This window comes from Artibeus jamaicensis, unplaced genomic scaffold, assembly GCF_021234435.1.
Source record: "Artibeus jamaicensis isolate MK-2021 breed Jamaican fruit bat unplaced genomic scaffold, CSHL_Jam_final contig_2259, whole genome shotgun sequence".
Classification (NCBI taxonomy): domain Eukaryota; kingdom Metazoa; phylum Chordata; class Mammalia; order Chiroptera; family Phyllostomidae; genus Artibeus; species Artibeus jamaicensis.
Window position 1 is genome coordinate 1448799 of NW_026521468.1, and position 16865 is coordinate 1465663.

General features: G+C 54.7%; 3 protein-coding genes across 14 annotated transcripts; 2 read left to right on the forward strand and 1 right to left on the reverse strand.

The window, feature by feature from the left end:
- The first annotated feature begins 2098 nt into the window (after positions 1 to 2098).
- Positions 2099 to 6253, forward strand: COASY (Coenzyme A synthase). Of its 4 annotated transcripts, none has more exons than XM_037149100.2 (10): positions 2099 to 2199; positions 2600 to 3310; positions 3933 to 4147; positions 4426 to 4557; positions 4688 to 4877; positions 4960 to 5024; positions 5156 to 5240; positions 5416 to 5513; positions 5603 to 5749; positions 5851 to 6253. In XM_037149100.2, exons 2-10 carry the CDS (start codon positions 2611 to 2613, stop codon positions 5890 to 5892), a joined length of 1674 nt encoding a protein of 557 aa, XP_037004995.1. In that variant the 5' UTR covers positions 2099 to 2199; positions 2600 to 2610; the 3' UTR covers positions 5893 to 6253. The 4 variants fall into 4 exon arrangements, with proteins under 4 accessions (XP_037004995.1, XP_037005015.1, XP_037005009.1 ...); XM_037149120.2 differs by having other exon boundaries at positions 4975 to 5024; XM_037149114.2 differs by having other exon boundaries at positions 4691 to 4877.
- A 678-nt stretch (positions 6254 to 6931) lies between these two features.
- MLX (MAX dimerization protein MLX) lies at positions 6932 to 11727 on the forward strand. Of its 4 annotated transcripts, none has more exons than XM_037149065.2 (8): positions 6932 to 7031; positions 7497 to 7533; positions 8009 to 8098; positions 8349 to 8455; positions 8710 to 8809; positions 9010 to 9109; positions 9477 to 9678; positions 10627 to 11727. In XM_037149065.2, exons 1-8 carry the CDS (start codon positions 6990 to 6992, stop codon positions 10681 to 10683), a joined length of 735 nt encoding a protein of 244 aa, XP_037004960.1. In that variant the 5' UTR covers positions 6932 to 6989; the 3' UTR covers positions 10684 to 11727. The 4 variants fall into 4 exon arrangements, with proteins under 4 accessions (XP_037004960.1, XP_037004977.1, XP_037004952.2 ...); XM_037149057.2 differs by lacking the exon at positions 6932 to 7031 and adding an exon at positions 7103 to 7210; XM_037149082.2 differs by lacking the exon at positions 8009 to 8098.
- On the reverse strand, positions 11331 to 16364 carry PSMC3IP (PSMC3 interacting protein). 6 transcript variants are annotated; one of them, XM_053660058.1, is made up of 8 exons: positions 16197 to 16289; positions 16008 to 16108; positions 15741 to 15830; positions 13620 to 13731; positions 12450 to 12595; positions 12268 to 12321; positions 12100 to 12159; positions 11331 to 12023 (listed from the first exon to the last, which is right to left on the reverse strand). In XM_053660058.1, the coding sequence occupies exons 1-8, from the start codon at positions 16228 to 16230 to the stop codon at positions 11967 to 11969; spliced, it is 654 nt and encodes a 217-aa protein (XP_053516033.1). In that variant the 5' UTR covers positions 16231 to 16289; the 3' UTR covers positions 11331 to 11966. The 6 variants fall into 6 exon arrangements, with proteins under 6 accessions (XP_053516033.1, XP_037004986.2, XP_053516045.1 ...); XM_037149091.2 differs by having other exon boundaries at positions 11331 to 12159; positions 16197 to 16362; XM_053660070.1 differs by having other exon boundaries at positions 12100 to 12321; positions 16197 to 16362.
- Between the last annotated feature and the right edge of the window lie 501 nt (positions 16365 to 16865).

The window sequence follows — 16865 nt, forward strand, 5'->3', positions numbered from 1 at the left end:
CTGCACATCCTTTCTGACTTCAGCTCTTCTTGCAATTTTCTAATTCCACCTTCAGCCTCTAGCTGGGCGTGGGTGGCCGGCCAACACCCCCACCGTGGAGGCCAGCCCGCCGTGGCAGCCCCTGGGTTCCCTCCTTTGCTGCAGCCAACTATGTGCAGTTCCTCAAACAGGACGTTAGACCTTCTGGCGTTTGGGGTGTCCCTGTGCTCACGTAGTGGCCCACAAGCCTCTAACACACAGGCGGCCCCTCCGCATACAGGGGTCAATGGCCAACCTGAACTTCCCCAGCAGATTCCTCTTGTCCAAGGCCCATTTCTTCTGGGTGGTTTGCAACCTGGGGAGTTCCCTGGGTGGAATCTGAAACCAGCCCCCAGTACACAGAGGGTAAGGAAGAAAGAAGCAGGGCACTCCAGGTTAGTAGCATTTTTTAAACTTTCGGTTTTCAGTGACGATTGGCACTCATTATTACTTGGTATTAGTTTCAAGTGTACAGCACAGTGGCTAGGTGTTTAATAAGCGAGAAGAAAAATTACGTATAGGCTTGTCCAGGGTGGACCCAAGGCAAGTAGATCTCCACCCCCATCCTCCACCAGAACCTTAAAAGTTTCTAAGGAGACTATACAGTCCAGATGGTCTCAACAACACATTGCTGTCTCGAGGCTTTGTCCTTGAAGACAGCTCCCACATGAGAAGTGTGCACAGAGCATATCAGTTGCAAGGGCAGGGGAGGAGCTTCCTAGTGCCTAGGTCCAACTCAAGGTCAACCAGCAGTTGTCCCCTCAATGTCCTGGTCTGACGGTGACCCCATGGAGGCACATGGGATTGTGTGCACAGATGTTTCAGAGTGATTCCTAACAGTCTTTACAATTTGCTTCTTCAAACCACTCCTCTCTTTATTATTTATTTATTTATTTTTAAGATTTCATTTATTTATCTATTTATCTTTAGAGGGGAAGGGAAGGAGAGAGGGAGAGAAACATCAATGTATGGTTGCCTTTTGTGCGTCCCCTGCTGGGAACTGGCCTGCAGGGAACCAGTCTGCAACCCAGGCATGTGCCCTGACTGGGAATCGAACTGCAATTGTCTGGTTCGCAGGCCCGTGCTCAATCCACTGAGCTACACCAGCCAGGGCCAAACCACTCCTCTCTTTAAAACTCAACCTGCAAGTGGACTCCTGCAGAAAGCCTCACCTCAGTGCCTTCAGGACTCTATAACTCTCCATCCCTGACTCCAGGGGCAGGTCCAGGTTCTGTGGGGCCATAGGCTTATACACATTGGGGGTGGGGGGGCGGGGAGGAGAGACTCTAAGAATACGAAAAACAAACACATAATTAGATGTGAAAGTTAGCATTTATTTTGTTTGGGAAAATAAACCACCAACTACCTAAAATCTTTCCTGATGGCAACCTGGCTTCTCCCCCTCACGAAGGCTACCAATCCCAGCCTTTCCAGCTCTCACTTGCCTCACAGTTAAGCCCTCGGCTTCGGCCCTCGCCTGCTTTTGTCTTGACCACTTTCATCCTCTGGCGGCTCCACGGAGCTCACACAGAGCTCTCCTCCGCCTCTCCCCCGCCAACTGCCGCATCACTGGGTTTGTGGGATATTAGAGCATCCCACGTTGGCCTCGGAGTCACATTACATGGCGCCCGCCACCACTTCCCTAGATGGTTCCTGAAACATACAGGACCTCAATTTTCCCATCGGTGAAATGGGGACTTGGCCAGAGTTTTCCTGTGGCCGCCCACGTGAGGACCCTCGGACTGCAAGGAGCAGGAGGACTCCAGGAACGCTGAACCCTAATTTAAGCATTACCTTGTAACCCCTCACCTCCGTCTCTGTAATTTGTTAAGAAAGCCAGGCGTTCTGCCTTTGTAGTTGTGCCCTTGATGACCTGGCTGAAGCCAACTTTTCTCTCAGGGTCTGAAGCGCATTCGTGAAATGGGCTTTCAAGCTCGCATTGTCCTACTTTGCTCAGTCTCGCGCGGGAGAGGTCCAGAGAGAAGAGTTATCCATTTCCCAAACATCCGGACTCCGCCCCGCCCCTTTCTAAATCTCGCGAGAATGCTGCCCCGGACTGCTATGGGTAGTTTGGCCCTTCTCGGTGTCCGTAGCTCGGAGTCGCAATTCCTAAACCAGTGTTTCCGGGTTGCATCTGGGGAAAGTCTTTAGCGGTGTTGAAAGTGGAACCAAACCCCAGAGGTATCAGTAAGTAGGGGACCTAGCCGAGCCTGAGTGTTTGTCTTTAGTCCCCTCCTTTGATTCCTTGAAGACCCTGGTGAAGCTTAGCAGGAGGGCCCAAGGCTTCTGGATCCCCAACCCTATGACTCAGGGGCTCCTGTTCGGTTTCCTCTCCCAGGATTTCGATTCAGTTCAGCAAGCTCACCTCCCCGTCTTACAGATGAGAAAACTGAGTCTTACAGCACAGCCCCGAGGCTCTGTTTACTAAGCCCGGTCCCCGCCCCTGGGTTCCTCTCAATTGGCACAGACCTCGCCCCTCTCCACGTTCCTTCCCTTGGGTCCAAGGTCCCCTACAGACATCGACCTCGGGCACATCCCCCTCAGTCACCCTCTGCTGGTCTCCCTGACTGTCTGTCTACAGGCTTAGGCAGCATGGCCTTATTCCGGTCGGGCCTCCTGGTACTGACGACGCCGCTGGCCTCCCTGGCCCCTCGCCTGGCCCCTATCCTGACCTCCGCGGCCCAGTTGGTGAATCACACACTCTACGTACACCTGCAGCCGGGCCTGAGTCTGGAGGGCCCGGCTCAGCCCCAGTCCAGCCCCGTGCAGGCCACGTTTGAGGTTCTCGATTTCATCACGCACTTATATGCTGGCGCCAACATGCACACGAACCTGGACATCAGAATCCTGCTGACCAATATCCGAACCAAGAGCACCTTTCTCCCTCCCCCAGCCAGCTCAGTCCAGAACTTGGCCCACCCGCCGGAGGTGGTGCTGACTGACTTCCAGACCCTGGACAGAAGCCAGTACAACCCGGTTAAGCAGCAACTAGAGCGCTATGCCACCAGCTGTTACAGTTGTTGTCCGCAACTTTCTTCAGTGCTACTCTACCCCGATGATGAGCATGGAGAGCCGCCCGTGGAGCCCCCGGACAATCCCTTACCCTCCACCATTAAGCCATCCTACCCCGTGGCCAGATCTCCGAAGCAGCCGGTGCGTGGCTACCGTCGCGGGGCTCTGGGTGGCACGTTTGACCGCCTGCACAACGCCCACAAGGTGTTGCTCAGTGTCGCATGCGTCCTGGCCCAGGAGCAGCTTGTGGTGGGAGTAGCAGACAAAGACCTGTTGAAGAGTGAGTGGGAGAGACGCTGGATTAGGGTGGTGGAGAACCCCCAACACTCCTTGCACTCACCATGCCAAGATTGAGAAAGGGTGGGGCCATCCATTACTCGCTCCCCACCCCCTACCCCGCCCCAAATGTCACACACATTCAGCACTCGGTGCTAAAGAAATCTTGTTAAATGAGTAAAAGCAGCTTTCTCAGTGTGTGGTTTAGTCACCACTCAATCCGAACCCCCAAATGTGGAGCCAAGGAATCTGCACTTTTAACAAGGTCTCCAGGTGAGGAACCCTGCAGTTTGAGACCCTGGGAATAAATGGGCGAGTAAGTTGTAGGTAGCGGTGGCAGAGACAGTAAGAGGGGACTCAAGCATGATATGGTTCTTGAAAGTCTGCGTCTGGCTCTGGTGCCCATTGGTACTGCCAGTTCTCCAGACACATGCCAGCCCTCGTGGGGACTACTGTGCTTCCCCGGTGCCTTCCCGTCATAGCTTTCCTGTCACCGACCACTTCTCAGCCCTTTCTTCCTGCCACCCTCCTCTAGAGATAGGATGCTTAGGGACACTCTTCCCCAAACTGGCCCATACTCTTCCTCCCCAATAAAAAGGTCTCACTGTTCTGGGCTCCTTCCTCAGGCAAGTTGCTCCCTGAGCTGCTCCAGCCCTACGCAGAGCGTGTGGAACATCTGAGTGAGTTCCTGGTGGACATCAAGCCCTCCTTGACTTTTGATATCATACCCCTGCTGGACCCCTATGGGCCTGCTGGCTCTGACCCCTCCCTGGAGTTCCTGGTGGTCAGCGAGGAGACCTATCGTGGGGGGATGGCCGTCAACCGCTTCCGCCTTGAGAATGTAACCCCCGAGGGAGATTGGCAGAGGGAGTGGATGGGGATGGGGAAGGCTACTGTGGGGGGGGCTGTTGGAAATATACCATGACCCCAGAAAAGAGGAGAGAGGGCTCAAGGTGGTAGAAAGAGGCAGGGAGGAACTCGCTCCCGGGTTGTTCTCTGAGGCCAGCTCTGCCTCTGGGGTAAGTAGGGGAGGATAAAGGGGGCAAGTTGGGTGTCAGTGTTTGCCCTTCTTCATTTCAGCCCTCTTTCCCCCTCCTCACCCCTCCTCCTTTACTCTAGGGCCTGGAAGAGCTTGCATTGTACCAGATCCAGCTACTGAAGGACCTAAACCACAAGGAAAATGAGGAGGACAAAGTCAGCTCCTCCAGCTTCCGCCAGCGAATGCTGGGAAACCTGCTTCGGCCTCCACATGTAAGCATGTCCTCCCTTCCTCCCCTCTGCTTGGGTAGGCTTGAAATGCTGGCAGGCAGAGACTAAAGGATTTAGCCCGAGCATGGGCCTGAGGACCCTGGTAACTGGGGTTCCTCTTATCTACCCCCAGAAGAGGCCCGAGCTCCCCCCGGGTCTCTATGTCATTGGGCTGACAGGCATCAGTGGCTCTGGGAAGAGCTCAGTATCTCAGCGGTTGAAGGGCCTGGGGGCATTCATCATCGACAGTGACCAGCTGGGCCATCGAGCCTACGCCCCAGGTGGTCCTGCCTACCAGCCCGTGTTGGAAACCTTTGGAACAGGTAATAACTGGACAGGACTGAAGGAGGCCAAAGTGGGGAGATGGCCCGGTCTCCTTGCCCAGTCCTCTGTCTCTTCATCTAGATATTCTCCTTAAAGATGGCACCATCAACAGGAAGGTCCTGGGCAGCCGGGTTTTTGGGAACAAGGTAAATGCACACCTCTCCAAAGGTTGTCAGCTGCTATAGACCCAGGGGCTGGGGCCCAATGGACCTCTCTGGGCTGGCCCCATCTCCAAGGGGAGGTAACCACTGCCCACTCCCTCTATCTTGCTCCTCAGAAGCAGCTGAAGATGCTCACAGACATTATGTGGCCAATAATCGCAAAGCTGGCTCGAGAGGAGATGGACCTGGCTGTGGCTGAGGGTGAGTCGGAGGGGTGATGGGAGTGCCTAAGGGATGCAGTTAAGCACATGCTTTTCTGAAGAGTGTCCCCACCCCAAGCTAGACCGTCCCCTTTGCCAAGAACTGTGTTTCATGGGCTCTCTGACTGGTAGCAAGTGGCAGGGTACCGCTGGCAGTGACTGGGGTCTCCTTATAGGAAAGCGTGTCTGCGTGATTGAAGCCGCCGTACTGCTTGAAGCGGGCTGGCAGAACATGGTGCATGAGGTGTGGACCATTGTCATCCCTGAGACTGAGGTATTTGGAGCCCATGTGCTACCCATCTCCACTGCAGACTGCATCCTGCTCTAAGCCCCTGGTCCAACAAATGTCATGTCTGTGTCCAGGCTGTGAGACGAATTGTGGAGAGGGACGGCCTGAGTGAGGCCGCAGCTCAAAGCCGGCTGCAGAGCCAGATGAGTGGGCAGCAGCTTGTGGATCAGAGCCACGTGGTGCTGAGCACCTTATGGGAGCCACATGTCACCCAGCGCCAGGTTGGTGCCCAGGGAAAGGCTGGGTTGTGGGGATGGAGTCGCCAGTGGATCCCTGTCTGACTATGTTCTCCCTTCCTCCCAACATTCTGGCTTGTCCAAAGGTGGAGGAAGCCTGGGCCCTCCTACAGAAGCGTATCCACTAGATGCCATCAGGCCACGACTGATAATGAGTTTTCTGTAGGGCCAGATGGGCCCCTGGAACTGAAGAGAGATCCAGTGGTGAGAAGGAATGGGGGCTTCAATGCTCACCCTAGAGCTTGGGCCTAGACGGCTCTGAGCTGGGCATAGCAGGGCAGTGCCTGGTGGACACGGGAAGCCTACCCAGCCTGCTGGTGTTTGGCCATCACTGAGGATGTGGTCCATAGGGGAACAGGCCTCTGGCATTCCAACCTCGTTCCTGCCTACCCCTGCCTGTAGTACTTGTGGCTGGGGTGGGGGTGGCGGGTCAGGGGAAGGCAATTACTGGAACTTTTAATACAATTAAAAGTGAATGATTGTAGGTGCTGCCTGTGTGGTGTCTGCTTTCTGTTCTGATGCCTTTGGGTGGGTGTCTTTGGGACCCTTGAGCCACAAGTGCAGCGCGCAGGCCTGGCTGAAAGCTAGCAGTGCAGTGGTTAAGAGCATGGCCTTTGGCCCTACCACTGACTGGCTGTGTGCTTCTGGACAAGTTACACACTTTCTGGGCTCCTCAGTTTCCTTATCTGTAAAGTAGCATAACTTGCCCAACAGCCTTTTTGATAGCGTTAATTCCACAAATACCCAGCCAGACGCTGGGCTGAGTGTTAGGAGGACCGTCCTTCAACAAGCCAGGCTGGCCTCTGCCATCACAGCCTGCAGCCTGAAGTGGGACGAGGTGGCCAAGGCTACAAGTCCGAGTGGCCTGGCAGGGAAAGGTGTCCCCAGGAGCCGGATGGGCCTAGCAGTGTAGGTATGCACAACTATCTGCAACACTACTAGAACAAGGCTTTTGAATGGACCCCATTTCACAAAATGTGCTTCATACCGTCCACCCGAAAGAAGGGCGAGACCAACCCAAAAAGCAGAATTTGCTCGCTCTGCGGGAATCGGTTTCCCCGCGCTACGCAGGCGCACCACTCTCGCCACGCCCCTTGCCTTTGGTCGCGGATTGGTGCGTTTGGGTCACACGGGTGCGCCTCGCGCTACTCCCCCCCGTCCCCCGCCCCCGCGCGGCGAGACGCGCGCGCACCCGCTAGTTGATTTCCGGTGTGCTGGGTTGGAGATGACGGAACCCGGCGCCTCCCCAGAGGACCCCTGGATCAAGGCAAGCCCCGTGGGCGAGCACGCTGGTGAGGGGAGGGCGGGTCGGGTGCGTGCACGTAGGGGCCCCGGAAGATGAGGGAAGTCTCCCTGGTCCCCGAAGTACCCCAGCCTTCGCTCTCTAGTTCGCTCTCTGGGCCCAGGGGCTGCAGAGGAGACAGCTCACCCCCCGCGCGTTCCAAGGTGGGGAGATGACTGAGGCTTGTGTGCGCGAGTGTGAGGATACGGGGTTTGGGACTGGGGAAGTGTAGGTGTGGGACGGGCGGGATCATGCAGAGGGGCAGCGCTCCCACGAACTAACCAGTTTTAGTTCTGGAGTGAATCCTTTAATTACCTGCACGTGTGTGTCTGTCCTTTAGTTGCCCGCGCACCCGTGTGTGTGCGCGTACGCGTTCACGCAGAGTAAAAGGTGGCGACTGCCTCCAGAATGGAGGTCTGATGAGCTTTTCTCCCTTACTCGGTGCCGCAGGTGGAGTATGCCTACAGCGACAACAGCCTGGATCCCGGTGAGTGCCTCCCCCACCGGCTTCAGCTCTGGAGTGGCTGACACTCCCACTTGAGCCCTGTAGGTTTGATTGGCCTGGTCGGCCACACCTGACCACGGTCCACTGTCCCTGAACCTGAAACAGGGAGGAGCTGGAAGCATGGAAGGGTTAGCTGGAAGCATGGGAAGGTGGCCTCTAGTTCCCTCCGTCCTGCAGCAGGGAAGTGATGGGAACAGCGACAGCCCTCATCAAGCCCAGACGTTACTTCGTGAGCCAAGGAGCATCACTGCAGGATAGGAGCAGTGTAGGCACTAGGGACAGGAGCATTGCAGCATGGCACCACAGGAAGTTGGTGGCCCAGTATGGCTGGCTTTTGAGTTTAAGGGAAGAGGTGAGCATTTAAGAATCAGGGAACCATTGTGCCCACAGGTGTCTGAGGGGCTAGCAGTGATCCCCCCCACCTTACTCCTTAGTGATCGGGGCCTCTTTTTTCCAGGGCTTTTTGTAGAAAGCACCCGCAAGGGGAGTGTAGTGTCCAGAGCTAATAGCATCGGTTCCACCAGTGCCTCTTCCGTCCCCAACACAGGTAGGCAGTAACATCCCCTGGTGGGGCTCAGATACACCATCATTTTAGTATCTTGCTTAGACAGGAAGCTCCAGCTCTCTATGTGAGGTGCTAGAGCCCTAGTGCTAGACACAGGGTCTCACCTCATCTAGAATATTAGGTTCCCATCGGCCATCTGGGCACACAGTTTTCCCAGGTAGGGACAGGTGGACTAGCTGGGCCTCACTAGACCCCAGAGTGACCCCTTCCTGCTTCCAACTCTTGAGTGTAGATGACGAGGATAGTGATTACCACCAGGAGTCCTACAAGGAATCCTACAAGGACCGGCGGCGGCGAGCACACACTCAAGCTGAACAGAAGAGGAGGGATGCCATCAAGGTGATTGGGGAGACCTCGGCCAGCCCAGGGAGGCCCGTAGCACTTGAGACTCCTTGTGCCCTGACCCCGGCAGACAGCCCCAAGTGGCCTGGGGACAGCGAGTCTCGTCCCTGGACATGAAGCTCCTCCCCGCTTCTGGCTCCTCACCGCTTAGTTGTGAGCATAGAATGTAGTGTCATGGAAGAAAAGCTTTGTGCCAGTTTGCCTTTGATCCCTCCAAGTTTAGGAACCTATTTCCCACGCTTTCTCCACAGAGGGGCTATGACGACCTTCAGACCATCGTCCCCACCTGCCAGCAGCAGGACTTCTCCATTGGCTCCCAAAAGCTCAGCAAAGCCATTGTTCTGCAGAAGAGTACGGCCAGGGAGAGTGCCGGCAGGGTTGGAGCCGTGGGCTGGGAGGAGGCCAGCCTGACGTGTGGTTGGCCTGGCCCGGTGGGGTGGTTGTAGGGGGAGAGCTAGGGGATGGGGGCAGAGGAAACAAGATCCGCCTTGTCCTCTGCCTGAGATTTCCTTGTGTCCACCCCCCTTCCCACCTCCTCCCTTGCTCCCTAGCTATTGACTACATCCAGTTCTTACACAAAGAGAAGAAAAAGCAGGAGGAGGAGGTGTCCACTCTACGCAAGGACGTCATGGCCCTAAAGATCATGAAAGTGTAAGGGGGGTGCTGAACCATGGGGACCAGGCTCCTGAGGGACCCAGGCCAACTCCAGCTCGAAGGCCCCATCAGATAATACTCCTGCTCCCTCGAGTGGTCACTTGGAGGCAGGACCCTGTACCCCATCAGGCCCTGACAACACAGCAGACACTCTGGAAAGCCTGTTAGGGTGATGAAAGGAAGGCTGGAGGAAACAGGTCTCCATTCTTGTCCCAGAAGCAATGTCTAGCTGATGAATGTAGCCCACAGGGTCTCTAGGAGTCCCCTTCCGGGTGGCAGTGGGATATAGGGGCACCCTGTTCTTCCTCCTGGCCTGGTAAGGCTGCTGTAGCTAGCACCTTAGCTCCGGTCTGCTGGCTTTCAGGAACTATGAGCAGATTGTGAAGGCGCACCAGGATAACCCCCATGAGGGGGAAGACCAGGTCTCTGACCAGGTCAAGTTCAACGTGTTTCAAGGTATCATGGACTCCCTGTTCCAGTCCTTCAACGCCTCCATCTCCATGGCCAGCTTTCAGGAGCTATCGGCCTGTGTCTTCAGCTGGATTGAGGAGCACTGTAAACCTCAGGTACGGGGCAGCAGCGGTCCTGGGACCTGGGGTCTCCTCCCGGACCTCAGGCAGAGGGACCCAACCCATTTTCAGAAAAGCAGGTCGCAGATTTTGAGTTTCTTCAAAGGGTTTCTACAACTTTAAATACTCTTGTTTCCCCCTCTGCTTTCAAGTCCAGATTCTCCTATTACAGTTTGTCAGGTACGGTCTGAGCACTTACCCCAGCAAGGTCACGTTCGGCCTTGGTTTAGCCCATGTTGTGGCCACCTCGGCTGCCCCCATCACTTGAAGCAGAATTACTTGGGGTTTTTGGAAAGATTTCTGGCCCCAACCCTGGGTCTAGTAAGGTAGCATTTCCTGGGACTTATTATTTGTAATAGTGTAGTTTGTTAATGTTATTAAATTTGAGTCTTCTGTTTTTGAGGATTAGTCACTTTTTTTGAGGCTTGAACTTGTATCTGAGATTCCTGCTTTCTTTTTATTTCTCAACATTTTTATTGTGAGACACTTTAAACATACTGGAACACCAAGAGAATGTACAATGAACATTCATGTGTCTACCACCTAAAGTGGATGGAGGTGCCCAACCTCCTTCCATGGATGGAGGTGGGTGGGTAGGGGCAGGGCAGGGCAGGGCAGGGCAGAGCTCAGGCCGTGATGCAGGCCAAATGCCGCGCACCTCCTCCTGTGTGGCCTGGTTCCTGACAGGCCAGACTGGTGCCAGTCTGCAGCCTGGGTGTTGGGGACCCCTTACCCCTAACATTCTGCTGTTAATGTTCTCCGTACTTGCTTTATCGTATAGCTCTCTATCTCTCCATCCTGTTTTGGGAGCACTGCAAAGTGAACTGTAGACCTCAGTGCTTCCCGGGGGCTGCTTTCACTACAGAGAGCACACCTGACGGAGGCAGGCGTCACAGACAGCTCCGCACCTCTCCTGAGCATCATTTCTTACTCTCCTCCCAACAGACCCTACGGGAGATCGTGATCGGTGTGCTGCACCAGCTGAAGAACCAGCTTTACTGACCTGCAGAGCAGCCAGCGAGAGGCCTGTCTCCTACTTGGTCCCAGAGCCACCGGGCTTATGAGGGTGGACTGCGACACCTGATGCCAGTCAGCTGGTTTCCCCCTGGTGTCTGGGTCCCCAGCCCGCCTCGTTCTCAGTGGGGCTGGGGTGTTTGTTTTGTGAAAGCTTCTGATTAATTTATTACACTGACCATAGAGCTCGAACCTGCCCAATCTTCACCCACCCCTCCCCATAGAAGTCCTCAGAATGGGGGTCTGCTCTGGGCACCCCCCTTCTCCTAAGCCTCAGGTTTCAAATTTTGGCACATGAGCTACTCATATTTAGAAACTACTGTTGGCCTGTTTGGTCTCTCGGGCAATAACTGGCTCAAGTCTGGCCGTTTTGGCAGTAGATGGACAGGAGGGGAGGATTCAGAGGAACTACTTCCACAGCTGCAAAGGGTGAAAGGCCAGTCATGCCCAAGCTAGAGCTGCCTGGTTGGCCCAGAGTAAAGCCACAGCTTTCTGGCCGGTGCAGGGAGGGGCTGCCAGGGTCCCGCTCCTGCCCCTGCTCTCTTCCTTCTCTACTCTGGGCAGTAGAGAAGCAACCTCCCCACCCACTCCTCTCTGTCCCCACAGGCAGCAGCACTGCACAGCAAAGCCCTATGTGACACAGCACCACATGTTAAAGTTTTTATTTTTCTAAATACCAACAACACAATTTTGTTAATGTTACAATTTTAGAAAATTCACTGGGCCTCAAAACCTCCCCAGCTTTAGTCAGGCGCACCCAGGTCTCCACCATCTCTTGGGGCTGCCTGCATTCCTCCCAGGGCTTGGGGGTGGGTGGAGGCCTGCCTGGGTGTACAGAACCCAAGGGAGTCCGGGGCGGGGCAGCCCTGTGCTCCCCGACTGCTGTGCATGATGGCCTCTCTCTACCCTCGTCCCCCAGCTCCCTCATTGCCTTCCTCAGATTTGATATCTTGAGGTTTGATTATCCAGAGGAAATTAAATATTTTTATATCAAATTATATTACAATAAATACTGCCAAATGCTCTCCTTTAGCTTTGTCCCAAATTTAAAGGGTAGTAAGCTCACGCACCTGAAATGTGGACGATGTAATGAGCATAGCCATCCACTGGGGCAGCCAGCACTCCCCACCCTCCGCCTGACACTGGTCTGTGCCCCTCTCCCAGCTGCTCTGCTCAAAGGCGGAAAGCAGCGGCGCTAACAACAAAAACTGGCCTAAACGGAGCAGCCAGTCCAGGACATCTCTCCCCACCCGCCAGTCTTGCCACGGCTCTCAGGGGTCTGGGAGCTTGACGTTGTAATCTTCATCTGTCTCTATCCCGACTTCCTCCTGTGGGGCAATGAGACGTGAAAGAGACCTGGACACACAGCCCAGGGGAGCAAGCAAAGGAGCAAGAGCCACTTACGAAGAACTGCTTCTTGCTCTTCGGGTACCCTTCAAGGATTGCATCGCACAGCTCTGACGCCTGAGGAGAAGCAAACCCACCCTCTGCAGATGGGCAGGCCTGGGCACTGCCCGACGGCTCTGGGGCTGCTGTCTCCAGGCAGGGCCTGCCTTGGAGTTCTGCACTTACCATCCTCTTGCGCTTCCTCCATTCCTTACAGTACTTCTGCCTCTCCCTGTACACCTAGATGGGGAAAACGGGTTCCTTTAAGCCCTTAGCCCCATGGCAGAAGGCGGTCACTGGGGTCAACCCTTGTCCTCACTGCTCTGCAGGAGAGAGGCTGGCCCTGCTGGCCCACCCCCCTAACCCACCTGCTCTTTCTCTTCTGGGGTCACATGGTTGGTGGCTGCTTTGACGTTCTTCAGTCTCTCGGTGTAGCCAGCACATTCCTTCTGCAACTCCTGGATCTCTTTCTGCATCTCGGGTGTGGTCAGGGCGCTGGTTAACTCCTTCAGCTCTGAAACCACATCTCCCTGAGGTCAGCTGCTGTCCCCCAGAGGTGTTCTCTTTCCCCCTGGGCACTCCCTGAGGTAGGCAAACAAGCCTCTGCTGGCTCTGGATTCTACACCTAGGGTCCAGAATGGGCCCCTTATTCGGAAATGCTCAGGAGAGATGAAAACTTACACAATTACCAGTTTATTGGTTGGCCAAAAAGTTCCTTTAGTTTTTTCTGTACAATGGCTCTAGTAGTGCTTAGTTGTCTTTAACTTGAAACAATTTTGTTAGATTGTATTTGTGACAATCATATCAGTGTGCATTTTTTTTAATTAGCAAAACAATTTTTGTGCAGCCATTTTAATACTGAAGATGAAAATATACCCCATTTTCAGCATATTATGCTTTTTTATTTCAAGAAAGGTAAAAACACCACTGAAAACCAAAAAAAAAAGATTTGTGCAGTATATGGATGGAGAAGATGCTCTGACTAATCAAAAGTGTCAAAAGTGGTTTATGAAGTTTCTTGGTGCTATTGACATTCTGGCCAAATAACCCTTTGTTGTGGGGCCGTCTTATACACTGGAAGATGTTTAGCAGCACCCCTGGCCTCTACCCACTAGAAGCCAATAGCAGGAGACAGCCAACATAAAGTTATTTGGGAAAATGAAAAAGTGTCTTTTTCATGGATAAAACTAAACGTACTATTTGGCCAAGCCAATAGTCTTTTCCTCCTCCTCCTCCTACAAGTAGTGGGCTGGTGTGAGGCTAAACAGACTGTTAGCTGTAGCCGGTTAAAAGAGTTCGGAATGAAGGGAAGTGTGGGAAGAATATACATACTGATAATCATGGTAAACAAAGCAAGTACTTGTTTTGCCCATTTATATTTCAAAAGCCACCGGCCGTCACACATTTCTTTTCATGTAATGCCATGGCAGCCCAGCAAAGGGATCTTCACTGCAATGGGACAGCCATTCCCTTGGTAACTCCTGACCTCTGGACTGACCCCGGGGCCAGGGGCACCCTCCCAAACAGCTGGTTCCTACCAGCCTCCATGTGGCGGCAGCTCTGCTGCAAGCTCTGCACCGTGGCCGTGAGGGCCACAATTTTGGCATCCAGGCTTTGAAGGTCAGCATCACTCACCATGTCAAACTGGTCCTGCCAAAGACAAGAAGAAGAAAGAAGAGGGCTGATGTCTGGCACAGGATGGGAACCCATGTCTAGAAAGGCACTGTTCGCACTACTTAAGAACCTGGGTCTCCCCAACCTTCCAAAGGGCCCGAGTAAATAGTGGGAGTGTACTTTTGAGAAGTCATTCGGTTTAGTGCTGGGTCCAAAGTTGAAAGTTGAAAAGTTGATAGGTATCAAAGTTGAAACTTCATACCTATCCTCAAGGGGTTCTAAGTTGGCACAATACTGAGTAGGACGAATATCTTGTCGGTTTAGTGGTTAAACCTCTCTCTGGGCTAAATAAGTAAAGGAACATTCTTTCCAAAATGTTCATACCTAATTATTAGTTTCCACAATAGGAAGACTCTGGGTAGGCAAAGAGGCATGGAGGGAGGACTCAGTAGAAGTCCGTGGAGCCCCTCCCACGGGAAACCAGCTGCTAGAACAGGACCATGGTGGGGCTTAGGAGGGGTCTCCTCAGTTGGTGGGCATGGAGGGGCAGGTGAGAAAGGGCACGAGTGCCATCCTGGGCGGTCTGAACTCTACACTAAGGCCAGGTAAACCTTTACAGCAAGTGGCAGTCAACTACAGGCTATGAGCCAAATCCCACCAGATGGGTGTTTTCAAAAAGACATAGAAACAGCCACCCCCATTCACTGCATATTACCTATGGCTGCTTCTGCTCTGCAGTGGCGGACGTGAGCAGCCATTGCACTTGTGTAGCTGTGCAGACCGACTGGCCTGTAGAGCGTGACAATATTAACAGTCTGATCCTTCACAGAAAAACCTGCCAACTCCTTTAGGGGACCTTCGACAAGGCAGTAACACGGTGAAACCTCCTTTGGGAAGATTAACGTCTTCCCAAACCTTGACGGTGGTTTGGTTCAATTAAACAAGATTTAACGTCTGCTGGTTGTTAAATGCTGTGGGGGTGCTAAAGGAAGATGAATGAGAAATGGGGTCTAGTCTAGATGTCCTAGGACAGTGCAGTGAGGAGACAAGTAAAAAGACAACTGTAAACAGGGCGGGCGCCTCCAGAGGTGAGCGCCTGAAGAGGCCGTTTTAACTTAGGGCGTCCAGCACTCACAGGTTTCTGCAGAAGGTGCTGCCTGGGTGAAGTTCTAAGGCCTGAGTGAATTAGCTGGGCGCAGAAGCAGAAGAGGAAGAAGGGACTGAAAAACTCTGGGCAGTGGAAGGACGACGAGCAGAGGCTCCAGGAGTAGAACACACAGAAATGGCCCAGTGTTAATGGGTGGAGAAATAACAGGGACATAGAAGGTCAGAGGCAGGCTGGGCCAAGTCTCCAAGGGCCTCCTTTCACCTGCTATGGAGAGCGCCAGGGTTTCAGGGAGGGAAATGGCATGACTCGGTTTGCAGGAGCACAGGTGGCTCTGCCAGGAGATGTTAGGTACTGCAGCAGACGAGGAGCACCTGGACTGGCGCAGTGACGCAGGTGGGAAGGAGAGGACGTTGATGGCTGGCCGGCCACGTGAGGTAGGTTAGGAATGGCTTCCTAGTCTCTGACTCGAGTGAAGGGTGATTCCATTACGAAAGAAGAATGTGAGAGGAGCCAGTGTGAGGTGAAGCATTCTACTTTAGTCATAATGATCTGAAAGACACCCAGATGGAGGGCTGGGCTGGAGATACAAAACTTATGTGTGTTTGGCCATGGGAGTGGAGACAAGGAAGTCATCTGGCAAGGGGTGGTTCTAATCTAGATGATTGGGAACAAGACCTTCCAAGTGGAAAGAGGTCTTGGGAGCAACAATTCAGGATTTTCTGTTATATTTCAAGTCTAGAAATCTAATGAAATGTGTGTGTGGGTCATGGCAAGGGAGCACAAGCTGATTTAAAGAACGGCTGGGGCCCTTTTCATGGCGTCAGACAGCTGCGCTTTATGGACTGCCTCAATTCTCCCTAAGAGAGTTCACACCAGGTACCGATCCACCTCATATTGGGCCCTCACGCGGGTGAGAATCTGCGCAGGCTTCCCTCACCTGGTCCGCAAAATATATCTTCTGCTTGCCGTACGTCTTTTCTTTGATCTTGCCTTGCTGGGCCAGCTGCTCCAGCGCCTTCACCACCGCCTGGCAGAGGGGAGGGTGCGGAGCAATTAGAGTGACTCCGAGGGGGGCAGCCAGTGACAGCGCGGGGCGCGCGACAGCCCGAGGAAGCCCAAGGGGAGAACGGCAGCCGCGAGAGTGCAGGACCCCAGGCTGATTCGAGGGACCCCAAGGCGGGGAGTCCCGGAAGAGGGTCCTCACCGCTTTGCCCAGTCCGTGTTCCCGCTGCAGGTTCCCGAACACATCCTGGGCGCTGTAGGGCCGGTTCTGCTCCCGCAGGTACTTCAGGAGGATCCCGGGGGCTACGGCAGAGATGAGCCAGGCGGGGCGGGGGGCCAGTCAGCCGAGGCCCTCCCCGCCGGGCCTCCCGGTCTCCCAAGGCCTGCTTACCTCCAGTCGCAGCTTCAGCCCGGCCTTTACTCATGGCTTTTCCCGCCGCCAAACTCCGAAAGCCGGACGTTACAGTCGCTCGGGCAACGGCTCCTTCCGGCGCCGGGAGGGGCGGCCCCCGTGCGGGGACAGGCGGAAGGCGGAGCCTTCCGGAGGATCGCAGCGTTTTTTCCGGGGCACCGCGGTTGGTTTTCCTTCAGAACTTGGGGGTCGCTCCGACCCCCGACCTCCCGGGTCTCTGCGGAGGCGGCGGGGCGCCTGCCCCCAACCTCGCTCCTCCGCCCCGTGGGGATGAAAGCCGCGGTAAATGACGCCTCTGTTTCCAGCCCCAGCCCGACGGCGGCCACGCGCTCGTGACGCGGAGTAGGGCTGAGCGTCCAACGGGGGCAGCCCCTGCCCAGCCCGCGGCCTGCTCAAGGTCACAAGGCCATTACGCACAGGGACGTGTCCTACCCCACGGCCCGAGGCTCCTCGCCAGCCAGCCTTCCCGTTTGTAAAGTGGGAGCCAGGGGTACACGCAGGAGGGTGGTCGCGAAGACTCATTGCGTAAAACGCCGCGGAAAGTGCTCGTCAGCCCTGTTGGCCCGTTACCGAGTTCCGCCCACAGAGGGCGCTCGACTCACACTGAGGTTCGAACGCCAAGGACAGGTAGGCTTGGGAGGGAGCTAG

Coding starts and splice junctions, on each gene's coding strand:
- COASY (XM_037149100.2), top strand. CDS start 2,611: ATGGCCTTATTCCGGTCGGGCCTCCTGGTACTGACGACGCCGCTGGCC. Junction 4,878..4,959: donor GTTGGAAACCTTTGGAACAG/GTAATAACTGGA, acceptor CTCTTCATCTAG/ATATTCTCCTTAAAGATGGC. Junction 5,025..5,155: donor GCCGGGTTTTTGGGAACAAG/GTAAATGCACAC, acceptor CTTGCTCCTCAG/AAGCAGCTGAAGATGCTCAC.
- PSMC3IP (XM_053660064.1), bottom strand. CDS start 16,230: ATGAGTAAAGGCCGGGCTGAAGCTGCGACTGGAG. Junction 16,109..16,196: donor GGCTGAAGCTGCGACTGGAG/GTAAGCAGGCCT, acceptor TCTCTGCCGTAG/CCCCCGGGATCCTCCTGAAG. Junction 12,322..12,449: donor CCCCAGAAGAGAAAGAGCAG/GTGGGTTAGGGG, acceptor TTCCCCATCTAG/GTGTACAGGGAGAGGCAGAA.
- MLX (XM_037149057.2), top strand. CDS start 7,103: ATGAGGGAAGTCTCCCTGGTCCCCGAAGTACCCCAGCCTTCGCTCTCT. Junction 7,211..7,496: donor CACCCCCCGCGCGTTCCAAG/GTGGGGAGATGA, acceptor TCGGTGCCGCAG/GTGGAGTATGCCTACAGCGA. Junction 7,534..8,008: donor CGACAACAGCCTGGATCCCG/GTGAGTGCCTCC, acceptor TCTTTTTTCCAG/GGCTTTTTGTAGAAAGCACC.